The sequence below is a fragment of the Apostichopus japonicus genome, chromosome 3 (genome assembly GCF_037975245.1).
Source record: "Apostichopus japonicus isolate 1M-3 chromosome 3, ASM3797524v1, whole genome shotgun sequence".
NCBI classification, from domain to species: Eukaryota; Metazoa; Echinodermata; class Holothuroidea; order Aspidochirotida; family Stichopodidae; genus Apostichopus; species Apostichopus japonicus.
In genome coordinates, this window is record NC_092563.1 from 2,018,799 (window position 1) to 2,042,076 (window position 23,278).

Consider the following 23,278-nt stretch of genomic DNA (forward strand, 5'->3'; position numbering starts at 1 on the left):
AGTTTTGTTTACACCTACCGTCGCAGATTAATCAAGGCTGTATACATACTGTGTGATTCAGTCAGACAGATCCTTGACGCAGACGAAGTATAGTACTAAAGTACCTAGGCCAAGGTAAGATAGCGGGATGCAGAAAAACATACACACAAGCTGTATGTTTATTGTTGTTATTGACTAAAAGTTGACCTTGTGTATGATTTCTGCACTAGATTCGGTATTACACATCCTCATCGATCAATTGACAATAACACCTGAAAAATTAACGTCTCTCTAGAGTGTAAACCGTTGAGATTGTTACCCAGGACTACTGCATGCCCTTCGAGGTGTATTGTCTGATGATAGATTGTAGCGTTAAAGCATCTCCCGGCTGTTACTGTGTTAGGTCTAAGTACTATCAGTGTGACCGATTTTTCTGTCTTGCCTACAGTAGGCTGCCCTATCATTAGTGATATCGTAGCTGAAAAAGTAGACTAGCCTATCTAGACATTATAAACACAGCTTATACTAGTGATGTATAGTTTGCAACCGCTTACCCAGGTAGGCCATACTGTTACTTAGCCTGTTGTATATAAAGACTGGGAACAAACTGGCGACCTAATTGCTAGGTAGCCTAAGTGTGTTTGAGGATACCAGCTTTGAAAGAACCGTAGACAAGACAGACTTTGTGATCAAAACAAATATTCAATCTGCCTATATAATGATAAGAGTAAATTAAACATATTGTAGCCTAGCAATGGTTGATCAGCATCATTCATTAAATAATTGGTATATTGATTGCAGGCGACATCATCCTGGAAGACATTTCGGGAGTTTCATAGCGAACTCAATTTGTATGTCACTTTGATTTACATAAGAAGATGTCATCAAAACCAGCACTTTTGAGGCAGAAGTCATTTGTCTGTCCAGTAGTGAGAAACCCTTTCAGCCACAGACTGCACTTAAATGTCTTCGATAAAATCAGGGTAAGTAAATTTGACCATTTATTTATTTCTTGTTGCCTAACTACGTTTGATTAGGATTAATTTTTCGTCCATGTAGCCAGCATACAGTTGGTCAAGACTGATTGAAGAAATTCATATCCACCCGTTCAGATTGATATGTCAATCCTCTCATACCAATTTCAGATAGGGAACACTCATGTTGAACTCACACCTGTAGATGTTAGGAATGTGAAGATTCTGGGAATAAATATTTGATGATAATCTGAGCATGATTGAACTTGTTAATAACACTTGTAGATCAGCTTCTTTGCAGCTCTTCATAAAATCGTTAAAATCCATAACTACTAATGAAACAACAAACAACTGAAATGCTTGTGCATGCATTTGTGTCCTCCAGCTTGGACATTTAGAACAGCTTGCTATTCGGTATCAATTGCCTTCCATACAAATGAAATTTGCAATGCTTCAGAACTCAGCAACAACATAAAGTTTAACAGGCCAGGTCTTTAACTAATGTTACCTTCAAACCTTGCAATTTGCAATGGCTTGTGTTAAACCCCATATTCAAAGTTCTACTAGGACTACTGTATCTTTCAAATGCATCCATGGCTTTGCCCCCCCCACCCACCCCCTACTTACAAAGTCTTCTCCACAGGTACACCCCCCCAAACTTGACCCCTGTGCTAGCTCTTAAGTTTTACTTTTTCATCCTACCTGTTGTATGGCCGCAAATCCTTATAGTCATCATACAAATTCAGTCTTCATCTGTCCCTTTCTGTGGAATACTGTAGTCTGCCTCCTCAAGTTAAAAAAGCTGAATCTGTGTCATAGTTTTGGAGTTTTTTACTTAAATTCCATCTGTTCTTAATGTTTTCATTTTTCTTTCTGTTATTCTGTCTTCTTTTTCTTGGTGTGCAGCAAGACTTTGAAAGTGTGTGCCACATTTTTGATAATGGTGTATTTTTGTTCATTATCATGAATTGACCTGCGAAGTTTACGGGTGTACAATCTGTGCAACGTATATTGCAGTGTGGAATGTTTTCTTTCAGATTTCGGGAATTAGTGTTCAAGGAGGGTTGCTGTTGAGTAGTCTATGAGTTAGAGAAGAGAAAAAAGTGGATGGGCTGGAAGGGGGGGGGGGGGTTGGGGGAGGGGATTGGGAGAGGAGGAGGAGATCTAGGACAAGGAGGAGGAGGAACTAGTTATGCAGCAAAGACCTGGTAATGAATTGAGATGCAGATCTTATACAACGATACATAAAGGTTATTTGATTGGTATCTGAAGTTGGTCATTTCCTTTCTCTCTGGCTTGCATTTCCTACAGATTGTGGTGATGTCATTGACAATTGCACCAATCAGGTTGCTTCTGGTCATGCTTTTGCTCTTTCCATCATGGATCATTGTGATGGTTGCTTTAGCTGGTAAAAATCCCTTGGACCAAATACCAATTTCAGGCTGGAGAAGGTAACCGACTGCAATTACAAATTAATTTAAATTTATTATGGAATTTGCGTGAGCATATTTTGTGCTCCCATTTATTTGATGTTTTCCGCATACCACTGACTTTTTTATTCTTAGAAAAAGTGGTTGAAAACTGGTGAAGTGGAGTGACATCTTGTGGGAAATTGGACTTGTACTCAGAAATAAAAAAAAATCCTGGTGATTCAGCAAAATGAATTTGCCATTAAAATTATATAGAGGCACAGATGTAACATGACTGATCACTGTGTGTCACATATGGTAGACATGTTTACTGCATGAAATAAGAAGTGTATGTACATTTCTATGCTCTGGGAAAGCATCCATGGTTTTATTGTAGATTAATGTACAGAAACACTAATGTAGTATTCGAAGAGTAAGTTGGTAAAAGGTTTTAAATGTATGTTGTGAATAACAAACAATTACTGGCAATTGATATTTCTTTCTCATTGAGGTTAACTTTTTCAGTTCTAAGTAAATTGAGATTCTCTTCAGCTGTAAGTGAATACATATGACACAAATTATACAAACAGCAAAGTCTATTGAGTATCAAAGTTACGACTATTCTTTAATGGTCTTAAAACTGAGTACTAATAGAAAAGATAAATTTCTAACTTATCCATGTTTTTTGAATGATAAATCAAACTCAAATGAATAAATTGGTTGATACATTACATGTGGTCCTTTCGATTCATGTTAAGTAAATAGAACAAAATTGGATAAAAAGTGCCACATTCTGTGGGGACACAAAACATTTTTTCTTTCAATCCTTACACTTTGCGGAAGTAAATGTCAAACATGAGAGCAGTGTAGTAATTGTAGAAAATGTACTAAGGGCACTGTGGAAGCAGATATGCAATCTTTAAGTTTGTATCTCAAGTTCTCTGTGGTTTTGTTTCATAACTTCACCATGGTAACCACATACTGACTTGGTACTTTGTCCAGTACTACTTTGATATGGACTAGATCATTGGATGTCTTCAATTAGTTGACGATCGTTGTTTTACTTAACAAACTGAACCAACTTACTGTATGATTTAGCAATGCAGCAAAGTGCACTACTGTAGTAATACAGTACAATTTACACTGCACTTTACAGATTACTATAGGTACAGTGTGTGATTCTGTATATAGCTGGTCCCTGCAGTGCATAGCTAGGGGCGGTGGAGGGGTTCTATATTTTTTGGGGGTTCGTTGGGTGAGAGGTTAGCCAATGAATTACTACCATGCTCTAGTTTATGGCATACTTGCATAAAGTAAGCAAAATGAAAGGAAAAAGGTCACTAGGGCAATGTATTTTGCAATGCAGACCTGTCATGCTGTTACCAAAAAAAAGTATAAAATTTCTTGTTCTCATTGGTGCATGGATGTTATAGGCCTGTGGGAGTATGATTTGCATTGCAATTATTAATTCATTCCTATATGTATATTTCCCAAAATACTAAAAAAGTTATGGTTTTTGGGGTAACAGCCTGACATTTTGAGGAAGCGATTATTAGGTGGTCACTGAAGTGGAACGCAGGGCAAAAAGTTTGTTCATGTGTTTGTCAAATACAATATAGCTAAACAAAACTGGAGAAAGATAAAAAATTATTTGGTCACAGCTTTTAAAAAAATATAAAGCTTGATATTAACAGAAATCTGTTGACAATTTTTATGATTTTAATTTATGCAAATTAGTTTTGCATAAAAAAGGACGTATACATAAACAACATTTTTAAAACAAATATTATATCTGAAAACTTCACACTTTAAGCTTTAATTTGACACCAAATTTGTTTACATAGGACAACTTTGGAAAAAGGGTGGTCATGTCCACCTTTGTGTGGAATTGCTCACTTAGGACCACACCTTGACAGTCATTCAACATTAAATAATAATAATAATAATAATAATAATAATAAATGAGACTTATATAGTGCCAAATCAGTAAAAAGAAGTCACTGCTCAAGGCGCTTTACAGAGAAAGTAAATGGTGGGTGATACAAAGTTTCTACCAAGACATTAAAAAACATTATAATTGATTAAAATTTTAAAATGTTTTACAAATACAACAATCTAAATTCCAAACAAAAGTTACCTGTTAATCACTCACCAGACCTAAATTATGAACTGAGACAACAATTGCAGAATATGAATTTCATTCTTGCAGTTAAATTTGCCAAACATGAGGGGGGTGGGCAGGGGGAGGGGGTTGGACTGGCATCCACAACAATTGCAGAATATAAATATTAATTGCATTCTTGTGCAGTTTACATAAGTAACCGCATTCTCAATTCAAAGAAAATTTTGTCAAGCAAGGGGGGGGCAGGGGGTGGGGGTTGTGCCAGTATCCTGCCAGTGTTAATTGGTTTAATCTAACTATAAAGCAAAATTTAAAGTTTTGTAAATTTCTTTTCCACAGCAGGAAAAAAATGTTTGCCAGCATACAGAGTAAATACTACCAAAGCACATCACAGTTCTGTATTTGTTTTATAATGAAAGATATATTCATTCATACTTAGTAAAGATTCCTAAATCCTATTGGTCCATTCAGGTCAGCTGACTGTGGTTAATCCTGTGAGTAACGCACGGTAAAATTACGGGGCATCACTTTAATAAATCTTTGGTTATATGTAACCAAAAATGTTTTGTTTTATGATTTTTCCCCCACACAAATGGTAGTGTATGAATGAACGGGGTTAATGAACGGTCTAGCGTGCGTTACTCACATGATTAATGCACTCCGGGTGTTAATGCTATCGCTGGATGCACTCGGGCTCCGCTACGCTCCGCCCTCGTGCATCGCTTGCATTATCCCCTGATCGTGCATTAATCCTGTGAGTAATGCACGCTAGACCGTTGATTAACCCCTTATTGCACATACTATAAGGTGCTGGAAATAGCAAACTCTACAGACTAATTTAATATTAGGAAAGTTTGAAATTGGTATTGCTAATACTTAACGAGATAAATAGTTGTGCTATTAATAGTTCTAGGTAGAAATATGTGGATACATTCCTATGAGACTATTAATTTCTTGGATATGATGTAGTGCTAACCACGTACAGGTTACTTTCAGTTTTGTTATTGGTATTCAATCAACAGTGCTTTATGAAGAACAGGGGGGGGGGGTGGAGTAAATTGTTGTCTGTATTCACAAACTGAAACAAGTTTTGAGTTACCAGAAATAATGCAAGTTATTTCCTTTCCAAACCAATCTACATTGTTTAAATTCTACCAGAGTATTGTGTGAACTTTGTTTTCCTTTTTGTGTTCAGTGAAAGCCTTCACGTATCTAGAATGTTCCATTGTGTGGTTTGGTTTTAAATTTTTGCTTAAAACTCATTTCAGATTTTTTTGGGGGGGCAATTTTGGTAGTTTTCCAGCATGAAAGTTAAATGTTTACGAAAAGATTAAGACTTTGTTAAGATCTTTATTTCATGGTAAAAGCTAATTTGGTACCTCACTTTATACAGTCCCTCCCCCCATGAACCCCCCCCTCCCCCATCCTTCCCCTTATCACATTCTGTATACAAGCATGTTCATTTAGAGCTTTCCTTTAAAAAATATATATTATTTCTCATAAAAAAGTTAAATGCAATGTTTTCATAACCATAACACAAGAGCAGTTGCATCCTAACCTAGTAAAGTGTTAGGTCTCTGGAATGGTTAAAAAATTTCAAGCTGGCCTGCAAGATGACTTTGTTGTCTACCCCCTGCGCTGTAAACATTACATTGTAAATGTATTGGTATACATATGGGTACTGTCTTTGATACCTGCGTAATACTAACTCTGTCAACCTTGGCATATATAGTATTACCTTTAGTCCACCACAACAAGCTTTATAGGTCATATAGTCAGATACTGTATCTGATATAGCATTTTCTTACAATGTACAGGATTTAATATTAGACTGAACCGCTTAAGGGATACTTAGGTGGTTAAAAACATGTGACCACTTAAACTTATCAATATAAAAGAGAAAAACACTGCTACAGTAGTGTCTCAATATCTTGTTCCTATAAACTCTAGTTTTGCTGTCTGAATGACAGCAACTATATTTTTTTAACTATATTTTTTTGACCTAATAAACCCTTCTCTTACACCAGGAAGTGGATCGTAATGTGAAACTTGTTTGTAATACTGTATGTCTTTCCTCAGTGGATAAATGAATTTTAAATTTATGAAGAAAAGTAAAGACATTGTCAGCTCAAGTGCCATGATGACATCATTAACTTGGCTGAATGTTGCCAGATGCATTTATGAAATTTCACCAATTTTTGTAAATTTTAGCAAAATTTCCAACATGTACTGTTTGCTACTTCCCCAATTGAAGTAATGGATATATAATGTAGACCAAATTTTTTACTTACGATTCTAGTGTGGAAGATTTTTTTTTTTTGGCAACCTAAATTTATTAATTTGTAAACAATATCTAAAAATTCTTTAGATATGAAATAACTGACTTTTAGTTTTTTCAAACTGCCAGCTTTTCTTCAGTTATTTGCTTTCCTCTTTTACAATTCATGATCATGATCATGATCAAAATGAATAATATTGTAATTTGCGACTAAGACCATTTGCTCTGCTAGAAATAATTTTACATACAATGAGCTCCTTATACATCCCCTCACCTTCGACCCCCTTCCTCTGCACCCCTTCCATCTGGCTTCTGGCATGCAAAGATATCCTTTATCACTCAGTTTGATAATATTTCAAGCTTAAAATTCATTGTATCAACCAAACAGTAGTCTTATTTCAAAATGTAGCTTTGATGTTGCTTAATTTCAAAATGATGTTATATTTTAATTTTATAATTTTTCAAGTCATTTATGTTTAAGATTTGTCTACCTTTTTTCCTCAAATATAGGTAATTTCCTTTTTCGTCTATTGACAAGCCCTCCAAAGTGTCTTATCAACCCTTTTTTGTATCCCAGGGCTCTATATAACAATGTGTGAGTTTACACAATGCTTAATCAGTGTTTGCTCCCTTTGTTTACTACAGATCACTGAAACACATATTAACCTTGCTTGGACGACTTCAATTTTTCATCCTGGGTTTCCATTATGTGACGATTAAAGGTCAAAGGGCTACATTTGCTGAGGCTCCGATATTATGTTTTGCTCCGCACACAAGTTTTTTTGATGCCATCATCGCAGTGATCTTGGGTTTACCGAGTACTGTCTCCAGAGAAGAGAACAGGCATTTTCCGATCGTTGGAAGTGAGTATGTTTTACACTAAGCTTAAAAGAATATATAATCCAATTGGTAATAGAAACTGTTGTGAGCATCGAAGATAATATTAAAATGCCACACTGCATGGTAACTTAAAATTCATATTTTTATAAAGCTACGACAAGTTCGTTATCAGTTTCAATGACGGCTACGTTCGGAACTCATGGAACTCTCGTAGTGTGACATCATCCGTTCACTTTGTTTTGTCTACACAGCTGAGCATATGCCATACTCACGCTATCACTACTGTGAACAATTTCCAATGTGCCAAGCATCTGGTTGTACTTATAGGCCTTCAAAACATGAGAAGAGGCAATATTTCACAATTCCTGAACCACAGAAGGAACCAAGTAGATGTAAAAGCATGGCTCCATGCCATAGGAACCATAAGTTTACTTTTGCGACCTAAAAAATTTAACAGAAGTAGTGTCGTCTGTGTGGACAATTTTGAGGATTGGGCAAGTCATTCCTCAAAGGAGTTTCAGTAGTATTAGTGGAACTGGTTCCAATGCTGTTACTAAAAGTAACGGCTCCAGTTGTCATCATTGGCACTAGCTGGAAAACAGACTCAAATTTGTTAGGATTCGGTCAAATTTCCATGTTCACGAGTTGAAGCAGTTTATAATGTTTTCAGCGAAAAATGTAGCCTACAGTACTGATAAATGGAGCTTATTCAACAAAGTGATTCGTAGCATTACTACACAGGCTTATATATATACGTTTGTATTGCTGGTTTGTGTCATGTTGTAGCCCATGTGCCCTCAGGTATAATATATCAAACGGGATCCAATCTAGTTTGAATTGCACTGTGCTAACTACTTTAGATGATACATACCATGTAGTATTAAACAGAGGCTTTGTATACAATAACAGCTCTATAGACCCTGTAAGACCATACTGAGGCTATGTATACAGCTATATACTATGTAGGCCTACAGTAGTATCGTACAGAGGCTATACAATAACAGCTCTATAGACCCTGTAAGACCATACTGAGGTTATGTATGTATAGATATATACTATGTACAGTAGGGCTGTGTCATTCCGGTTAATTCACTAACCGGTTAACCGTTTCTATTAACCGAACGGCTAACGTTTAAACGTAACCCGTGTTGTTGCCTCAAAATAAGAGCCGAAAATCAGAGTTATATAGCTCAGATTATAATTCCGAAAGAGCGCCACCACTTTTGATGCGGCAGTACATTCTCAAAATAGCGCTGCACATATCGTTTTTTCGTAACGCGTATGTCAAGTATTTGGTTGTATTTGCTTAGTTTTGACGATCGTTGCATTGAAAAAGACGAATCGCGCGTTTTCATGAAGTTTTTAACAGATTTTTGTTTCTCTTTCAGTTCATCGGTAACTGTTACAGAGATATTCGAAGCAAATATTTCTTTGTTAATTGCGTAGCCCCTACTGTAATAGCGCAGGCATTGTATGGCAGTTATAAGCCATATTATAATATTACTAGGCCTACTTAATATTGGCATTGTGTATTGAAGTTCGCGATCATATGGAGTGTTAGACTACAAGGCTTTCACCAGCTAGGCCAAGGTTAGGAAAGTCGGTTGTTAGGAAGCGATTACTACAGAAGTGTACGGTAGTAGGGCTAGGCCTACGCAATTACAAGTACAACAATGGGTCACAGATATATTGAATTTGTGCAATTTGTGGCGGGGTAGGCAGAGGGTTGGGGGAAAGTGTGGATAACATTGTAAAATTTCCCGCGAACACCCTGTCGATTTCCCGCCGGAGTTCGCGCAGCAAACACAATTAGCACGCGTAGCATAATGGCGTGGGGTGGTCCCCCGGTGGGGTCATGTGGTGGAACCCCTTGTGGGGGTCCAGGGGTTAACGCCCCGGAAAACTTGGCGCATCTGGCGATAAAATATTCGCAGCTGTGGATGCAAAATACTGACAACTTTTTTAATTTAAATTGTCACGAAACTGATGAAAATTTTGAAATGACATGACATGACATGATTATCTTAGACGTTAAGAAAAGTAGGTAAAATATGATCCCCGTAACAGCTAGGTAAGTAAAACAGGCAACTGACTCCTCCGCATGAACAAGACAATCTATTCCACATGATACATGAAAGTAAACCTTGTAATCACATGTTTAAGGCCACTTGACTTGATTAACTAAATGCTTAATATTGTTTCCATGTTCTTGTAGAAAACGTAAACTTCGCAATATAGGCCTACAATTAGTTGTGTTTTTGTAGTTACGTGAGATCCGTAACCGACGAGGTGGTTAGGCTATTTGCTATACACTAAACTATGGTAGGATATTATGTTCTCCGTAATTTTTGAAATTCTAGAAAATACTTTTTTGCCACTTAACACCAGATGTGTTCTTACGTTTTATTCATAATTGGGTGTACTAGAGCCTTGTTTACATGACATTAGTTGCATTTAGCACGATTTGCCAGTTTCGCGTGAATTTTTCGAAAGTTTATTGCTCGATCTTTCGTAAAATTTGAAAGGTGTACCAACTTACTTTTCGTACACAATTGGTTATTTCTCTACTGATTTTCAGAGTTTTTTTTTTACAGTCAAGTGTATACGTTGTGCATTGAGTATAAACTTTTCGCGAATGCAAGAAAACGATGCGGGGATTTCCAGCAGACAAATGTTTTCTTTGTGGGATTACTGAGTCTGTTGAATGGAATCCCGCACCTTAGAGGGAACACTGAACTGAAATTACATCATAATAAAGAAAACGTTTACTGCTTAAATACAATATAAATTTGAAAGGATTAGATGCAGACTTGCCACGTTGTCGAACGGGGTAACAATAGGCGCTTCACGGGTCGCATACCGCTTGGTAATCCCTTCAATCATACCGCCAATCTTAAAAATCTTTTGTATGGATGCGTGATAAAGTTTGCAATTGTTACGTGATTTTCGGCAAGCAAATGTTGCGGTCTATTTCGGGAATAAAGTGATGTGAAGACGCGCCGTTGCGACTGCGTAATTGGCATTACAAAAACGGTTAAACTTATACGATGTACGGCGGATGTTTATCCGGCCGTTCGGTCGGTTAACCGGTTAACCGTTTAACCGTTACAGCCCTAAGGTACAGTAGTATCGTACAGAGGCTATACAATAACAGCTCTATAGATCCTATAGACCATACTGAGGCTATGTATACAGCTATATACTATGTACAGTAGTATCGTACAGAGGCTATACAATAACAGCTCTATAGACCCTGTAACTTAGACCATACAGAGGTCATGTATACAGCTATATACTATGTAGGCCTACAGTAGTATCGTACAGAGGCTATACAATAACAGCTCTATAGACCCTGTAACTTAGACCATACAGAGGTCATGTATACAGCTATATACTATGTAGGCCTACAGTAGTATCGTACAGAGGCTATACAATAACAGCTCTATAGACCCTGTTAGACCATACTGAGGCTATGTATACAGCTATATACTATGTAGGCCTACAGTAGTATCGTACAGAGGCTATACAATAACAGCTCTATAGACCAGTAAGACCATACTGAGGCTATGTATACAGCTATATACAATATAATATCATACAGAGGCTATACAATAATGTGCTGAATACACTGATCTACAGTCCATATCAAGGCTGCTTTTATTACTCATTTCTACCATGATATAAAGTAATATAAAATATTCATGAATATGAGTGGGTAGATGCTAAACCATACAAATGACAGTTATATATGAATTAGAGAGAGACCGCTCTCTCTTCAGACAAACGTGTTTTTAGAAATTTCCAATATATAGCCTTGTCTGAAATGCCAGACTGGTACTTCCTTGAATGAAATATAAACTATGTTGTGGCTTTAAGATATTTAAGTACACATAATTAATGTGTGCATTCTTGATTAGAATAATACTATTTGCAAGGAGGTTCTACAAGGAACCTCCTTGATATAAGTGTGTGTATAATGACTGTATATAGTACATCACTACAAGAAATTTAAATTTGTTCATTGATACAAGATTAATGGCTAATGAGTACCTTTTTTTTACTATGGTTAGGGTTGCTTTAATAGTTACTAAAAATTACAATGACAATGTTCTTTTTTATGATTAATATTTGGATGAGAGAAAGAAATCTTTTCTCCACCCACGACACCCTCCAGAAAAACCTGCTTCATGTTAGTCAGGTCTATTGCTACCTTATCCTCCAGCTAGGGGTATAGATTATAATTCATGCTAAAGGGCAAAAAGAAACAGCAAGGGAAATTAAGGAAGTAAATTTATTAATTCAAACTTGTCTACCAGAGGAGGGTCCAGTTGTTCAGGACTATCGAAAACTAGGTCAATGTGGTCGAGGTAAAATCAAGTCGCGTTCAGTTAGGGCAGTGTCTGTCCTGATTGACGTTTAAAACTGTATGTATTAGTTGCCAGTCCCGTGAAAGGTTGGTACAGTTTATGCAGTCAGTTCTGTCTGTCACTGAAGTAATACATGGAGCAGAATGTTGACATTCTGACGAACCTCCACAGACTCTAGCACACAAACGTTGTTCACTTTCCTTTCCTTTGTATTTTTGCTAATATTTAACAGGAAATTGTTGAGTCAATACTCACCATGATGGCAGAGGTTGTATAGCAATATAAAACGTGATCATTTATCCGTTGAAAGCCTGAAGAGGATTGAAACCGTTATTAATATTATGGAGCATCTAGTCATCCTTTATTATTTAACTGGTTAACAGATACTTGAAAGGAAGCATTGGCTCATCCTGGATGTACAGTGAACAACTGTTTATGAACGTTCAGGCCTCAAATTTCAGGCTATACTGGTTAAATGCCAGGTGGATTTTTGCAGGTTAATTACCACTAGGGGAAAAAATACACTTTCATTTTTTTTTTTCCCGGTTCGTATAGTAATATTTTTCATTTGAATGGCACTTTGCCATGCGATACTGGTTAAAATGATTTCTTGAATGATTATAAAGTCACAAGATTTTATCTCACACGTGACAGACATGTGACAGCAGAAGTGTTTTGAGGTAAAAGTCGTGTGACAGCAGAACTGAGAACTGATTTTTGAGGTGACAGACATGCAACAGCCAAAGTGAGGTGACTGACTGGTGACTGCAGAACTGGCTTTGATGTGACAGACTTGTGACAACATGATTGATTTTGGCGGTGTGACAGCAGAACAGCTTTTGATTAGAGTAAGCTATAGACTTGCTTTGCTTAATTTCTTATTTCGCCTCTCTTTCTTGTTTTTGTCATCGTTTACAGAACTTTTAGATTTTCTCCAACCGGTGTATGTTTCCAGGACGGATCAAAACTCCAGAATTACGACCATCGAGGAGATTAAAAGACGGAGTCAGAAGGGCAGTAACTGGCCCCAGATTATGATCTTTCCAGAGGGTACATGTACCAATGCATCTTGCCTTATCACTTTCAAAGGAGGTAACTTTTATAGGCATCTCGTACACAGTTCCGGCTCGGTGTTTTACAGTGAGGTGTTCATTGTGCATTGAGTTAAACAAAAAGAAGAATATAATGAGGAAGGGAGAAACATTGCTAACTTGTATACATCTGGGAAATTTCAAGGAAGATTTAGAATGGTTTCCATCATTGTTGAATTGTAACACCTTTGTGTTACAGGTTGGCTGTTGCTTTCTTTATGTTTGAACTTTTCAAAAATCCTGCTTTAAAGTTAGCACATTTGATGTTTTATTTACCTAGTTTAGGCAGTCGAAGCAATTTATACCTCATTTTGTTTCCTTCGTTGTGTACCCTTCTTGTCCCCTTTCGAGCTTCAATGGAGTGTTTCGTGGTGACGTAGTTCGTAAAATTTCAGAGTACTTTATATTACATAATTTGTTACCTTTAGTGGTTGGCATTGCCATTTGAAGCAGGAAAGAGAAAAAAAACCCTATGAAATGGCTTCACCTTTAAAACTACATTCACTTTTCCAGGTGCTTTCTATCCTGGCGTTCCAGTACAGCCTGTGACTGTAAAGTACAACACCGATACGGTCATATGGACATGGGATGGACCACCTACGTGAGTTGCTTTAGAAACCAGAAACCGTAGTACTTTGTGAATGTTGTAACCATCTGTCCGTAACAGAATGGGGAAATGGGTTGAATTGCTCTGATATAATGCTTAAGACTTTGAGAGGACATTTCATTTACGGACTTAACTTGCAGTAGAAAATTAAGAAATTGCTATCTTAGAAGTTACTGACTAAGTCCATATATTTCCTTCTTGTTAGCATAACTGCTGGTTTCTCTGTTGTGTCTGTGTGTTTGGTACATATCCGCAGGGCATGTTACTCTTTCAATGACTAATATGGCATCTGAGAGTATTCAGAGAATACATTTTTCTTGGGACTTTTAAAGCATGCATTACTATAGAATAGTCTAGTCTAATCTAGTATAGTCTAGTATAGTATAGTCTAGTATAGTACAGTCTAGTATAGTCTAGTCATCTTGTTGTTAATTTCTTTCTCTCCCTTCTATTTTTTGCTGTGTTTTTTTTACAGTTTTACTACCCTGTGGTTTACCCTTTGTAATTTCAACAATGGCATCCAGATGGAATTCTTGCCAGTTTACAAACCTTCCCAAGAAGAGATTGATGATCCCAAGCTGTTCGCAAGGAACGTCAGATCCAAAATGGGGCAGTAAGTTGAATCTAAGTTTGATTAATAAAAATTGTAGAGGGCCTGATATTTCAGAACTGTCTGTCTATCTGTCTGTCTGCTTTACAAATGCATTCTGTCTGTTGACAGTTCAGTTTGCCTTAACATTTGAAGCAAATATTGAAACAATAGTAACATCAGGTCCTTTAAAGGTCCCCATCACCCTTCAAATGTGATACCCCTCCCCTCCATCCTCTACACCCAAACCCTATTTAGTTTCTGAAATGGATGACAACCTAAGCTGGATTGTATTTAGGTCTCCTTGTCACCCTTCTCAGTATTCTGGATAGGATCATTTCTGTAATTTAATACTCTTCCTTTATACAGATCTCTGAAGGTCCCTGTGACAGATCACACCTATGAGGACTGTAAGCTGATGCAAGAAGCTGAAAAGATGGGACTTCCAACGGAGGTGGGACTGGTTGAGTTCCAGAAGATGCTAAATAAATTAGGGTTAGTGTAATATTGCCATGATTTTACTCTATATATAGAGGAATTAGTCTATATATTTTGAATACTAGAGGCTGAGAAAAGAATGAGATGTAATATTGCAATTAAAAGATGATCCATATATTAATACCTTTGACCCCTAAATGAGAAGTTATATTATTTATGATCGCTGAATGGGAAGTTACAGTTTAACTAGATAATTCATTTTATGTTTGATCCGTGATTGAGAAGTAAATCGTTAAGGGTTCTTTTTATTCTGACATAACAAACTTGATAAATATATCGTTGATGCCTGAAAGAAAAGAAACAGTTAAATTTAATAGCAAATTCATTATATTTGTGATCCCTGCATGAGGAGAGGCAAGCAGTGGTTGCCTTTTAATTCTGACAAAATATTGTTCCTTAGTCATTCCTGGTAAACATAAAGTATTTTGTCAGAATTGAATCCCTAATTGTGAATATTTCGATAATTTGTAATTATAATTATTTTCGAAACTGCATTTTGCTATAGACTTTAAATTGTATGTTTTGTCACTCCCGCCAAACCAGGTGATATTCCTACAAAATGAAATAATGAAAAAAAAAACCTTGTTTGGATAAAACATCCTTGTTTGTGGTGAAGCTTATATGAACACAAAAAATGTCACCTTTGGAATTATCTCAATCCAAAGCTTTTAAAGGAATTGGGTGGTTTTTACAAGCTGACGTCCTTCAAAAATGAAGTTAATCTCTCCCATGGAGGCTTTTGTTTACCCTTTTCGTCTCTATCCATTTTTTTTTATGTGTTTACTTATTGCGTATTTGTTTACAGAGTTCGGAGGGAGACGCTCGCTGAACGGCTTCATGAATATGCAGATATGGCCAAGTCGGAGGGCTACATAGGTCTGGAGGATTTTGCCAAATATCTTAACTTGCCAGTTAGTGAGAATCTGAGAGAAATGTTTGACATGTATGATAGGGTGAGGACATCAAAAATGTTTGTGATATACAAGAACAATTTGTTTTCTTCTTGTCCTAACACTATTTTATTTTCTGAAGCAGACAGATGAAAAAGCCTCAAATAGTAGAAAACATTGTTCCTGTGTTAGTCATTAAAGGATGTTTGTTTGCTGATTGTACAGGGTGGGGTAGGTGGGAGGGTTGTGGGACATGGAGATTACAGACAGTTAAAGAATTACCCCTTAAACTTTAGTGGCTGTCAAGAAATCACTACTAACAGGTCTACCGAGAAGGCAAACACTTTGTGTGTTTTAGTTATTTGTTTGACCTCACCCCACCTCACCCCCTCCCCATTAGTTTTAGGTTCTCTTATTCTTGGACTCCCTTGAAACAAGATATATGTTTTTCCATATGATCCTTCTTAATTATTAATCTGTTTACCAGTAGAAGACATGTACCCTTAAATTGTGCTCTGTGTCTTTGAGTTCTGAGTTTATTTCCACAGTAAAAAAAATGTACAAACTTAACTTTACCTGGTCACTATTTATATGGTAATTATCACAAGTGCTCCAAACAATACTTTAATCTCCACAGAACGGTTCTGGAAAGATCGACTTCCGAGAGTACGTGATTGGATGTTCTTTGGTAGCCCAGCCTGCTAACAATGAAGAAACTATACAGTTGGCTTTTAAGGTAAAGGCAACATATGATCAAAAATGGATTTATGAACGATGGTTTGAGCATTTTACAATAAACTGTCTCTGTACTGGATGGTTATTGCATTGCATCGGTTACTGATGAAGGAGACACGACCAAAAATAGCCACTTGATCTACTTGTGTTTCCTGGTGCAGAATTTAATGTTGAAGCAAAAAAGTAAAACAGTGACTCTGATTACTGAATTTCAAGCGTGAAGTGACTCAAACAGGTTCGTCAAAATTTTCCCCGTGAAGATAATACTCTGGCCCAAGTCCATGACTCAACTCGAGTCAGGAAAATCGCTGGTAATAGCTGGACTTGACCTTAAAACGAAGAGAATTATTCCAACTCTGCTAACAGGGTGCCAAGGCCTTAGAGTTCTGCTATTATTTCACAATGGCATACATGTATACAATGCTTTAATGTAAATTTTTACAGATGTTTGGAGGCAGCAAAGGTCACTTGGTGCTAGATGACTTGGTTCAGTTTTTGCAAGGTTCTGTCAACATGACAGCGGAGGAGTGCGAGGTGCTATTCCATCAAGTCGACGATCAAAACACAGGCAGAATAACTTACGGTGAGTAAACCGCATCACGCAAGATGACTCGAGCAAAACCTTAAAATAAGCACCTAACTTTCCAAAGAACTTTATGTTTTTCAACTTCAGTTTCTGTAGCAGCTGTATAGATCTGTCTGAGCCTAATTTGCATTTAAGAATCTGGGCAGGAAGTTACTGTCATCAACTAGTAATCTATAATATTGAAGCTTACTGCAAGCATTTAGGTTAGGGGTAGTATGTTAATGGTTCTTGCCCAGGAACATAGCAAAAGTGTGAAATTGACCAGGAAGAAACGAAATAAGTTATTGAATATATTCAAATAAAGATTAAATTAATGATTAAGTCATTACACAACCAACCAGAGTCTTCAAGTTATGAATAATTCCCAACTCCACATTTATTCCCAACTATTCCCATAAATGACAAAACAAGTCTTAAAACAGTGTACTGAGCCTGTTTGATATTTTGCAATGTTTTGAGCAAACGTAGCTAGTCACATGATTCAGCGCTCTATTACAGTAGTTGACACATAGGAACTCTTTAAGTGGTATCAGGCGAAGGAGGATTTATATGTCTTGATGATAAATTATAACATTTGGTGTAGATGAGTTACTCTTTTCTAGTGATAGTTCTTGAATCAAATCTGTCTGTACTATAAAGTAAACCCATGTACGAGCCCTAACAATTGTCAAGTTTACATATACCATGTTGCTTACAGTTTATAGTTGGAGAATGGAATTTTAGGAGCCTTGTATCTTACCAACCCTCCCCCCCCCCCCCTCTTTGAATCCCATCTTTCCTTTGATATTTGGATAGTTTTAATCTTGGTTTGACTTAAATTGTCTAGATGTCAAGGGTTTCATGTGCCATGATATATAAGTCTACTGTACAGGAAAATGATTTATACCATTGCAATATTTATCTATTCAAATCTTATGCAAAATTGATGGCTTTGAAAGGGTTGCTTCTTTCCATTTTCAAATCCAGATCAATTCAAGGCATACGCAAAGAAGAAACCCGAGTATGCTCGTCTCTTCACTTCTTTCTTGGAGAAAGCAGACATTGAGATGGAGATGAAGAAAGAGGAAGGGGAAGAGGAGACGAAAAAAGACCCAGAGAGACCCTCGTCCGGCAAAAAGGAGGACTAATTCCGTAAAATAATAAGAAAGAAGACCACTAGTGATGAAAGAAAGCAAGGAAGCATGGATTGATTTATGATCATTATTATTATTCAAAATGGATAACATGAGTGGGAGAAGGTCGTGAAATAAAAGATGGTGGACAGACTGAAATTTGCAGGAGACACGATGCTATGACGGAGAATGGGCCAATCAGATGACTCGGAATTGTTAACGTTTGAAAAAACAAGGCGGCTGATTCGATGAAGCACTGGTGACAAGAAAATTAAATGGAACGATTTGGTTATCATTTATACTGGTTGGTGATACAAGCTAAAGAAAGGCAGGAGCATTTTATGGAAATAAGCTGTGAAAGAATGTTATTGTGGGAATTCTACAAAATGGTCACAAGATCTACAGCTTTATGCGCATAATGTAAGAGAATTAAAAGAATTCTTTAGTATGGAAATTTGGCAAGTTATATCAAGCTATTGCCAGTTATGTGTGTTAACTTAACAAGCTATGTCATTTGTAGGTAAAGGTTATAACAAGTTATCAAGCTAGTGCCAGTTATGTGTGTTAATTAGCTTAACAAGCTATGTCATTTTTTAGGTAAACGTTAAGACAAGTTATGTGGATACCGCTATCCATTTTGGTGTGTGCTTGTTTTTTCGTGTCTTTGTTTTTCTTCCTTGTTTCTCTTCCTTCGTTCTTTGTTTCTCTTTCCTTTCATGCACTGCTCCTAAACACCTTGGTGGTGGAACTGCACGGTCAGTTTTCCTAATCCGGAGATGAAATTGTCAGTTGGAAATATTTAAAGGTTTATGGCACAAGTTAAATTGACACTGGTTCTTTCAAAAGTAAAATAAGAGCGAAGGCATAGAGCTGAAATATTAAAGTTAAATTTCAGCTTTCCCGTTAATGGCTTGGTATTTTTAATTAGTTACTTTCAAACATGGAAATCGATCCAGGAACTAATTACTATGCTATTCTGTTTACAAAAAAAACAGATTCTAGTCTTGATCAAATCCCAGCACTGCTTAAATAATATTAGATACCACACTGTGTTTGTACAGTGGAACATTTTCATATCAGGAATAACATAATTTCACATTTCTGTTTATGAGTCTCATTTTTAATGTCATTGAATGGACACAAAATGTCGGATATAATTTTTAATTTAATGTCGACCTCTTTGGTTTTTTTTGTCCCTTCTCCTGTGTACATTGAAATTGCACCTTTCAAGGCTCTTAAACCCTAGAAATAGAGTTGAGCAAGTTACTCAAGTTTTTGGTCTAGTTGTTTGGGGGGGGGGAGGGGGGGGGGGGAGAGGGGTGTCAAAATCGGAAAACTTGACAAATGCTTATTTGACAAAAGATTGTTACTCTAGCAAGGACTTGTGTGTATGACATTGCTTTAAAAAAGTCAGATAGATTTAAATTTGTAATTCGATGCATGAAAGAGACAAAAACCAACAAGTGCATACCGGTTATTATATTGTACATCATTGACGACATGTCAATAACCAGTAACTTATTTTCATATTTGTCGGCAAAAACTGTTTTCTTAATATTTAAATTAAGCATAATGCCAACCGGGTTTAACTTGTAGTTAACTACCTACAATGTGTGCTAAAAACAATTATGTTGGCTGAACAATCATCTCTAAAGTTGAAAACAAGAGAGAGGTCATATTCTATTGTCTCTCTCGTAATAGAAATATAGACATTATATTATTTTGCAAAGATGGCTGATTCATCATCATAAGCAGGGCTTTCGTTAAATTGATCAGTTTTCATCTTTCTTGGAACTTTTCGCATTAGTGTACGTGTTTGGAAATAAATTTAAATTTTAGAAGAGTATTATGTAAACATTTACCACTTTTTTCCCTTCTTTTTTTTGTTCTTTCAACACCTCTCTGTTTTTCAGTTTGCTCTGATTAATTATTTATTCACCTTCAAGTTTCATCTGTAATGATTTATCCTTTCAAGTATTTTTGGCATTCATTATGACATGTACCATTGGTATACATTGATGTTAAGGCTGTTACGGAAGCGTAGAAGGGACATTGCATTGACGAGTTACCAACTTGACAAATCGACAATTATCTGCAAATTGACGAGTTGACGAGATGGTAACGTGACAAAATTCAGAAAATTGACGTTTTGACGAGATAACGGATCTCGTCAATGCATCAATTTTCTGCAAATTGACGAGTTGCACACTTACTACCATCTCGACAAGATGACAAAATTCAGAAAATTGATGCATTGACGAGATCCGTTATCTCGTCAAAACGTCAATTTTCTGAACTTTGTCACGTTACCATATCATCAACTCGTCAATTTGCAGATAATTGTCGTTTTGTCAAGTTGGTAACTCGTCAATGCAATGTCCCTTCTACGCTTCCGTAGGCTGTTCATCAAAATTGCTGCCTTCATGTTATATGGCTGTAACTTTATTTTGGTTAATACATTTGTTTGTGTTTGTACATTCTTGATCATTCCTGATGCATAGTTTTATGGGGCCGTTGGCAATTTTTTTTTTTTTATGTCTTTCTTTACATAGCTGTAAATATCATGTATAGCATTTGTTCTTGGCGTTTCTTTGATTACTGGTGGGAAATTCCATGCAAGACAGAAAGAGAGATTGATAAAAACTTAAACAATGTATAATATTTACAAGATTAAGGCATTCGTATGGACAACATATTTCGTCTTCAAGTGTTTAGTGAACCACATTATTTTTTCACCTCAACGAGTTGTTATTTTTGTCTGAAAACGAACAATTTTCATGAATGGATCTTGATTTTCAGCATAGGATTTTATATTTACATCTTTGGAGGGGTTTTTTTTCTTTTCAAAGGATGGTTGTTTGGTTAAAGCTGATTTGATGAAAGTTTTTTGTCAAAAACCGAAACATAATAGCATTTGTTTTGTTAAGCTATGATCTATTTAAATTTAGCGATAGTTTGTAAATGCATAGCCAATAATGTCATCAGGGTATAATTTATCCCCGGAGGAAAATAATATTTGTATGAAAGAATTTAAAAAAAAAACAAATATCTTGCCTGGAAAATTGAAGTTAGAACTAACAGTGAGGAATATGTTACTCTTCGTTATAAGTTTGACATTTTTCTTTCGCTGGAATATCCCTTGAATGGAACTCGTTCATATCAATATGTTGAAGTAGTTAAACCCCAAACGGGGCTCGTAATGATTCGTAGGTATCGATATTCTGTGATTTATGTAGCAGTTGAATGTGCAATTACAGGTTAGCCGTGTCATGTCTGTATAAATCTAAATAATTGCAATGTTTCATTAATTTGTGTTTGTTTTAAGTCTGTGAACAGTGTCTTTGTAGTTCTTCGCTGTTGATGTCATTTTTTCGTTCATGCCACGTTTTAGCTTCATCTTTGGCCATCTTGATTTATCGGGGGGAATTGTAGCATTTAAATTTTACAACGGAAAAAAATTAGAGGCAGATGTCTTCCTACACATTTAAGATGATTCAGATAATAAAAACCAGTTGATGAATAGGATAGTTTATACGGAAATATATTTTTACTGACGAAAGAGGAACATATTCTAGTATTTCTGGTGAATCTTGCTTTCAATTCCTGTTTTCGAGATTTCAACATTAGAAACTGACACTGTTGTTCCTATTGGGTGTGATGTCATACAATTACACTGATTTTTATTTATGTTTTTCTTTAAGAAAAAAAATGCATCAAGTTTCTCATCTCAAACATTGCGATACTTCTCAATATGAACAAACCCAAGGGTCAGAATATTAACGGAGAAAGTAAAGAAGAATATAACAGCTTGCTACTAGTGTGCTACTAGTGTGCTACTAGTGTGCAACTAGTGTGCTACTAGTGTGTAACTAGTGTGCAACTATGACATTACACCAGTGTGATTCAGGATCACTGATGGTGATTATTTCAATTATCAATATAATGCAATTAAATATTATATTGAGTCACTCGAGTTCGAGAGACTGGTTAATCTGGTTCAAGTCACTCCCAGCTTAATGTATGTCGTCCAGTTACAGAGTTGTTGACAATTAACAATTCATAATCATGGACGTTAAATATGAATGTAAGAGACTGACTTCGGTCAGCTTGCGGCTTTGATAAGCCAATGAGGCTTCTTCGCGAGTTCCTGCTTGCAGGAGGATCTAATATACATACATACCAACATACATACATTATCAATATAATGATATGTAGGAAAGGCTTGCAAATTTCACCCGGATTCTTTATTGAATTATGTTTCTCTCCCACAAGGCAAAAATTAAAGTTTTCCTCTGGACTACCATTTTCAATATCAAAATTGTGAAAATATTTATTTTAGCAAGCTGTGCTTGATAGTCTCAACCATACCAATGGGTATGTCCATAGTATAGACATGAATTTACCTCTGAGCAGACTTGCATCTGAGCAGTAGGAGTACAAATACAAATGACATTTTATTTCTTGGTGTGAGTATAAGTATGAGTCCCAGGCTGTTAGCATGCGTACAAGTACTGTAATCTTACTCAAGGAGGCCATGGATTAGATTTGAAGAATTCTCCCAAATATGATTACAAATCCATGAGGGCAAGGAGGAGTACAGGCAGCTACTTTAAGAAAATGAAAATAATGGAAGACTTTTTACAAGTCTGCCCCAGCTGGGTTATTCTTTGCTTTAAAGGTAGTCTGTATAGGCCTCAAATTATAGCAAGCTATTATTGCTAGAAGTTTTCAAAAAGTACTTTCCTCGAGGTCTTTACTCTCCAAATTGTTCTCAGACATTGTTAAGGAACACAGAAGATGACTGAATGTCACAGTGAGGAAGATTTAAAGAAAAACAGTTTAAGAATTTTGACCAATTAGGTGACCATATTTGAATATCTAGCATATTTGGGGCCAATACAGCATACCTTTAAACTTCAATAATTACCCGAGTATTCACAGTATAGGAGCCCTTTAACAGGATTCAATGTTTACTGGCGACATGGTTCATAGATGTTCAGAAAACTTACACAGTCATCCTTTAGAAGCACTAGTGTTTTCCTGAAATTTGCTGCACTCGTTTCTGTTTCATAGTTGGTATTGTTTATATGTTTTGATCGTAAGAATTGCCAAATGAATTTAAGTAATTTGTGCCAGGAACGTGATTAACCATCTTTTTATCAAAATATATCATTTATTAATCTAGAAAAATCATTTTCTCT

The 23,278-nt window shown here is 36.3% G+C and overlaps 2 protein-coding genes across 3 annotated transcripts in view; one reads left to right on the plus strand and one right to left on the minus strand.

Annotated features, from left to right (window-relative positions):
- LOC139959572 (BBSome complex member BBS4-like) overlaps window positions 1-12,243 on the minus strand; it is a 34,036-nt gene extending 21,793 nt beyond the window's left edge. The window contains exon 1 of the mRNA XM_071957307.1: window positions 12,225-12,243. Within this exon, the coding sequence (XP_071813408.1) occupies window positions 12,225-12,227 (3 nt within the window). The 5' untranslated portion in view covers window positions 12,228-12,243. The remainder of the gene's footprint in view (window positions 1-12,224) is intronic.
- LOC139959597 (lysophosphatidylcholine acyltransferase 2-like) lies at window positions 95-18,708 on the plus strand. Of its 2 annotated transcripts, XM_071957328.1 has the most exons (11): window positions 95-962; window positions 2,265-2,404; window positions 7,408-7,625; window positions 12,888-13,061; window positions 13,574-13,661; window positions 14,143-14,280; window positions 14,626-14,751; window positions 15,560-15,707; window positions 16,282-16,380; window positions 16,824-16,962; window positions 17,932-18,708. In XM_071957328.1, exons 1-11 carry the CDS (start codon window positions 858-860, stop codon window positions 18,090-18,092), a joined length of 1,536 nt encoding a protein of 511 aa, XP_071813429.1. In that variant the 5' UTR covers window positions 95-857; the 3' UTR covers window positions 18,093-18,708. The 2 variants fall into 2 exon arrangements, with proteins under 2 accessions (XP_071813429.1, XP_071813436.1); XM_071957335.1 differs by lacking the exons at window positions 95-962; window positions 2,265-2,404; window positions 7,408-7,625 and adding an exon at window positions 12,282-12,465.
- The last annotated feature ends 4,570 nt before the right edge of the window (window positions 18,709-23,278 follow it).

What these genes read in the sequence shown, in the direction of transcription:
- LOC139959597 (XM_071957328.1), top strand. Translation starts at nt 858, where the DNA reads ATGTCATCAAAACCAGCACTTTTGAGGCAGAAGTCATTTGTCTGTCCA. An exon ending in GCATTTTCCGATCGTTGGAA is followed by an intron (nt 7,626 to 12,887) that starts GTGAGTATGTTT and finishes CATCGTTTACAG; the next exon opens with AACTTTTAGATTTTCTCCAA. An exon ending in CACAGGCAGAATAACTTACG is followed by an intron (nt 16,963 to 17,931) that starts GTGAGTAAACCG and finishes TTTCAAATCCAG; the next exon opens with ATCAATTCAAGGCATACGCA.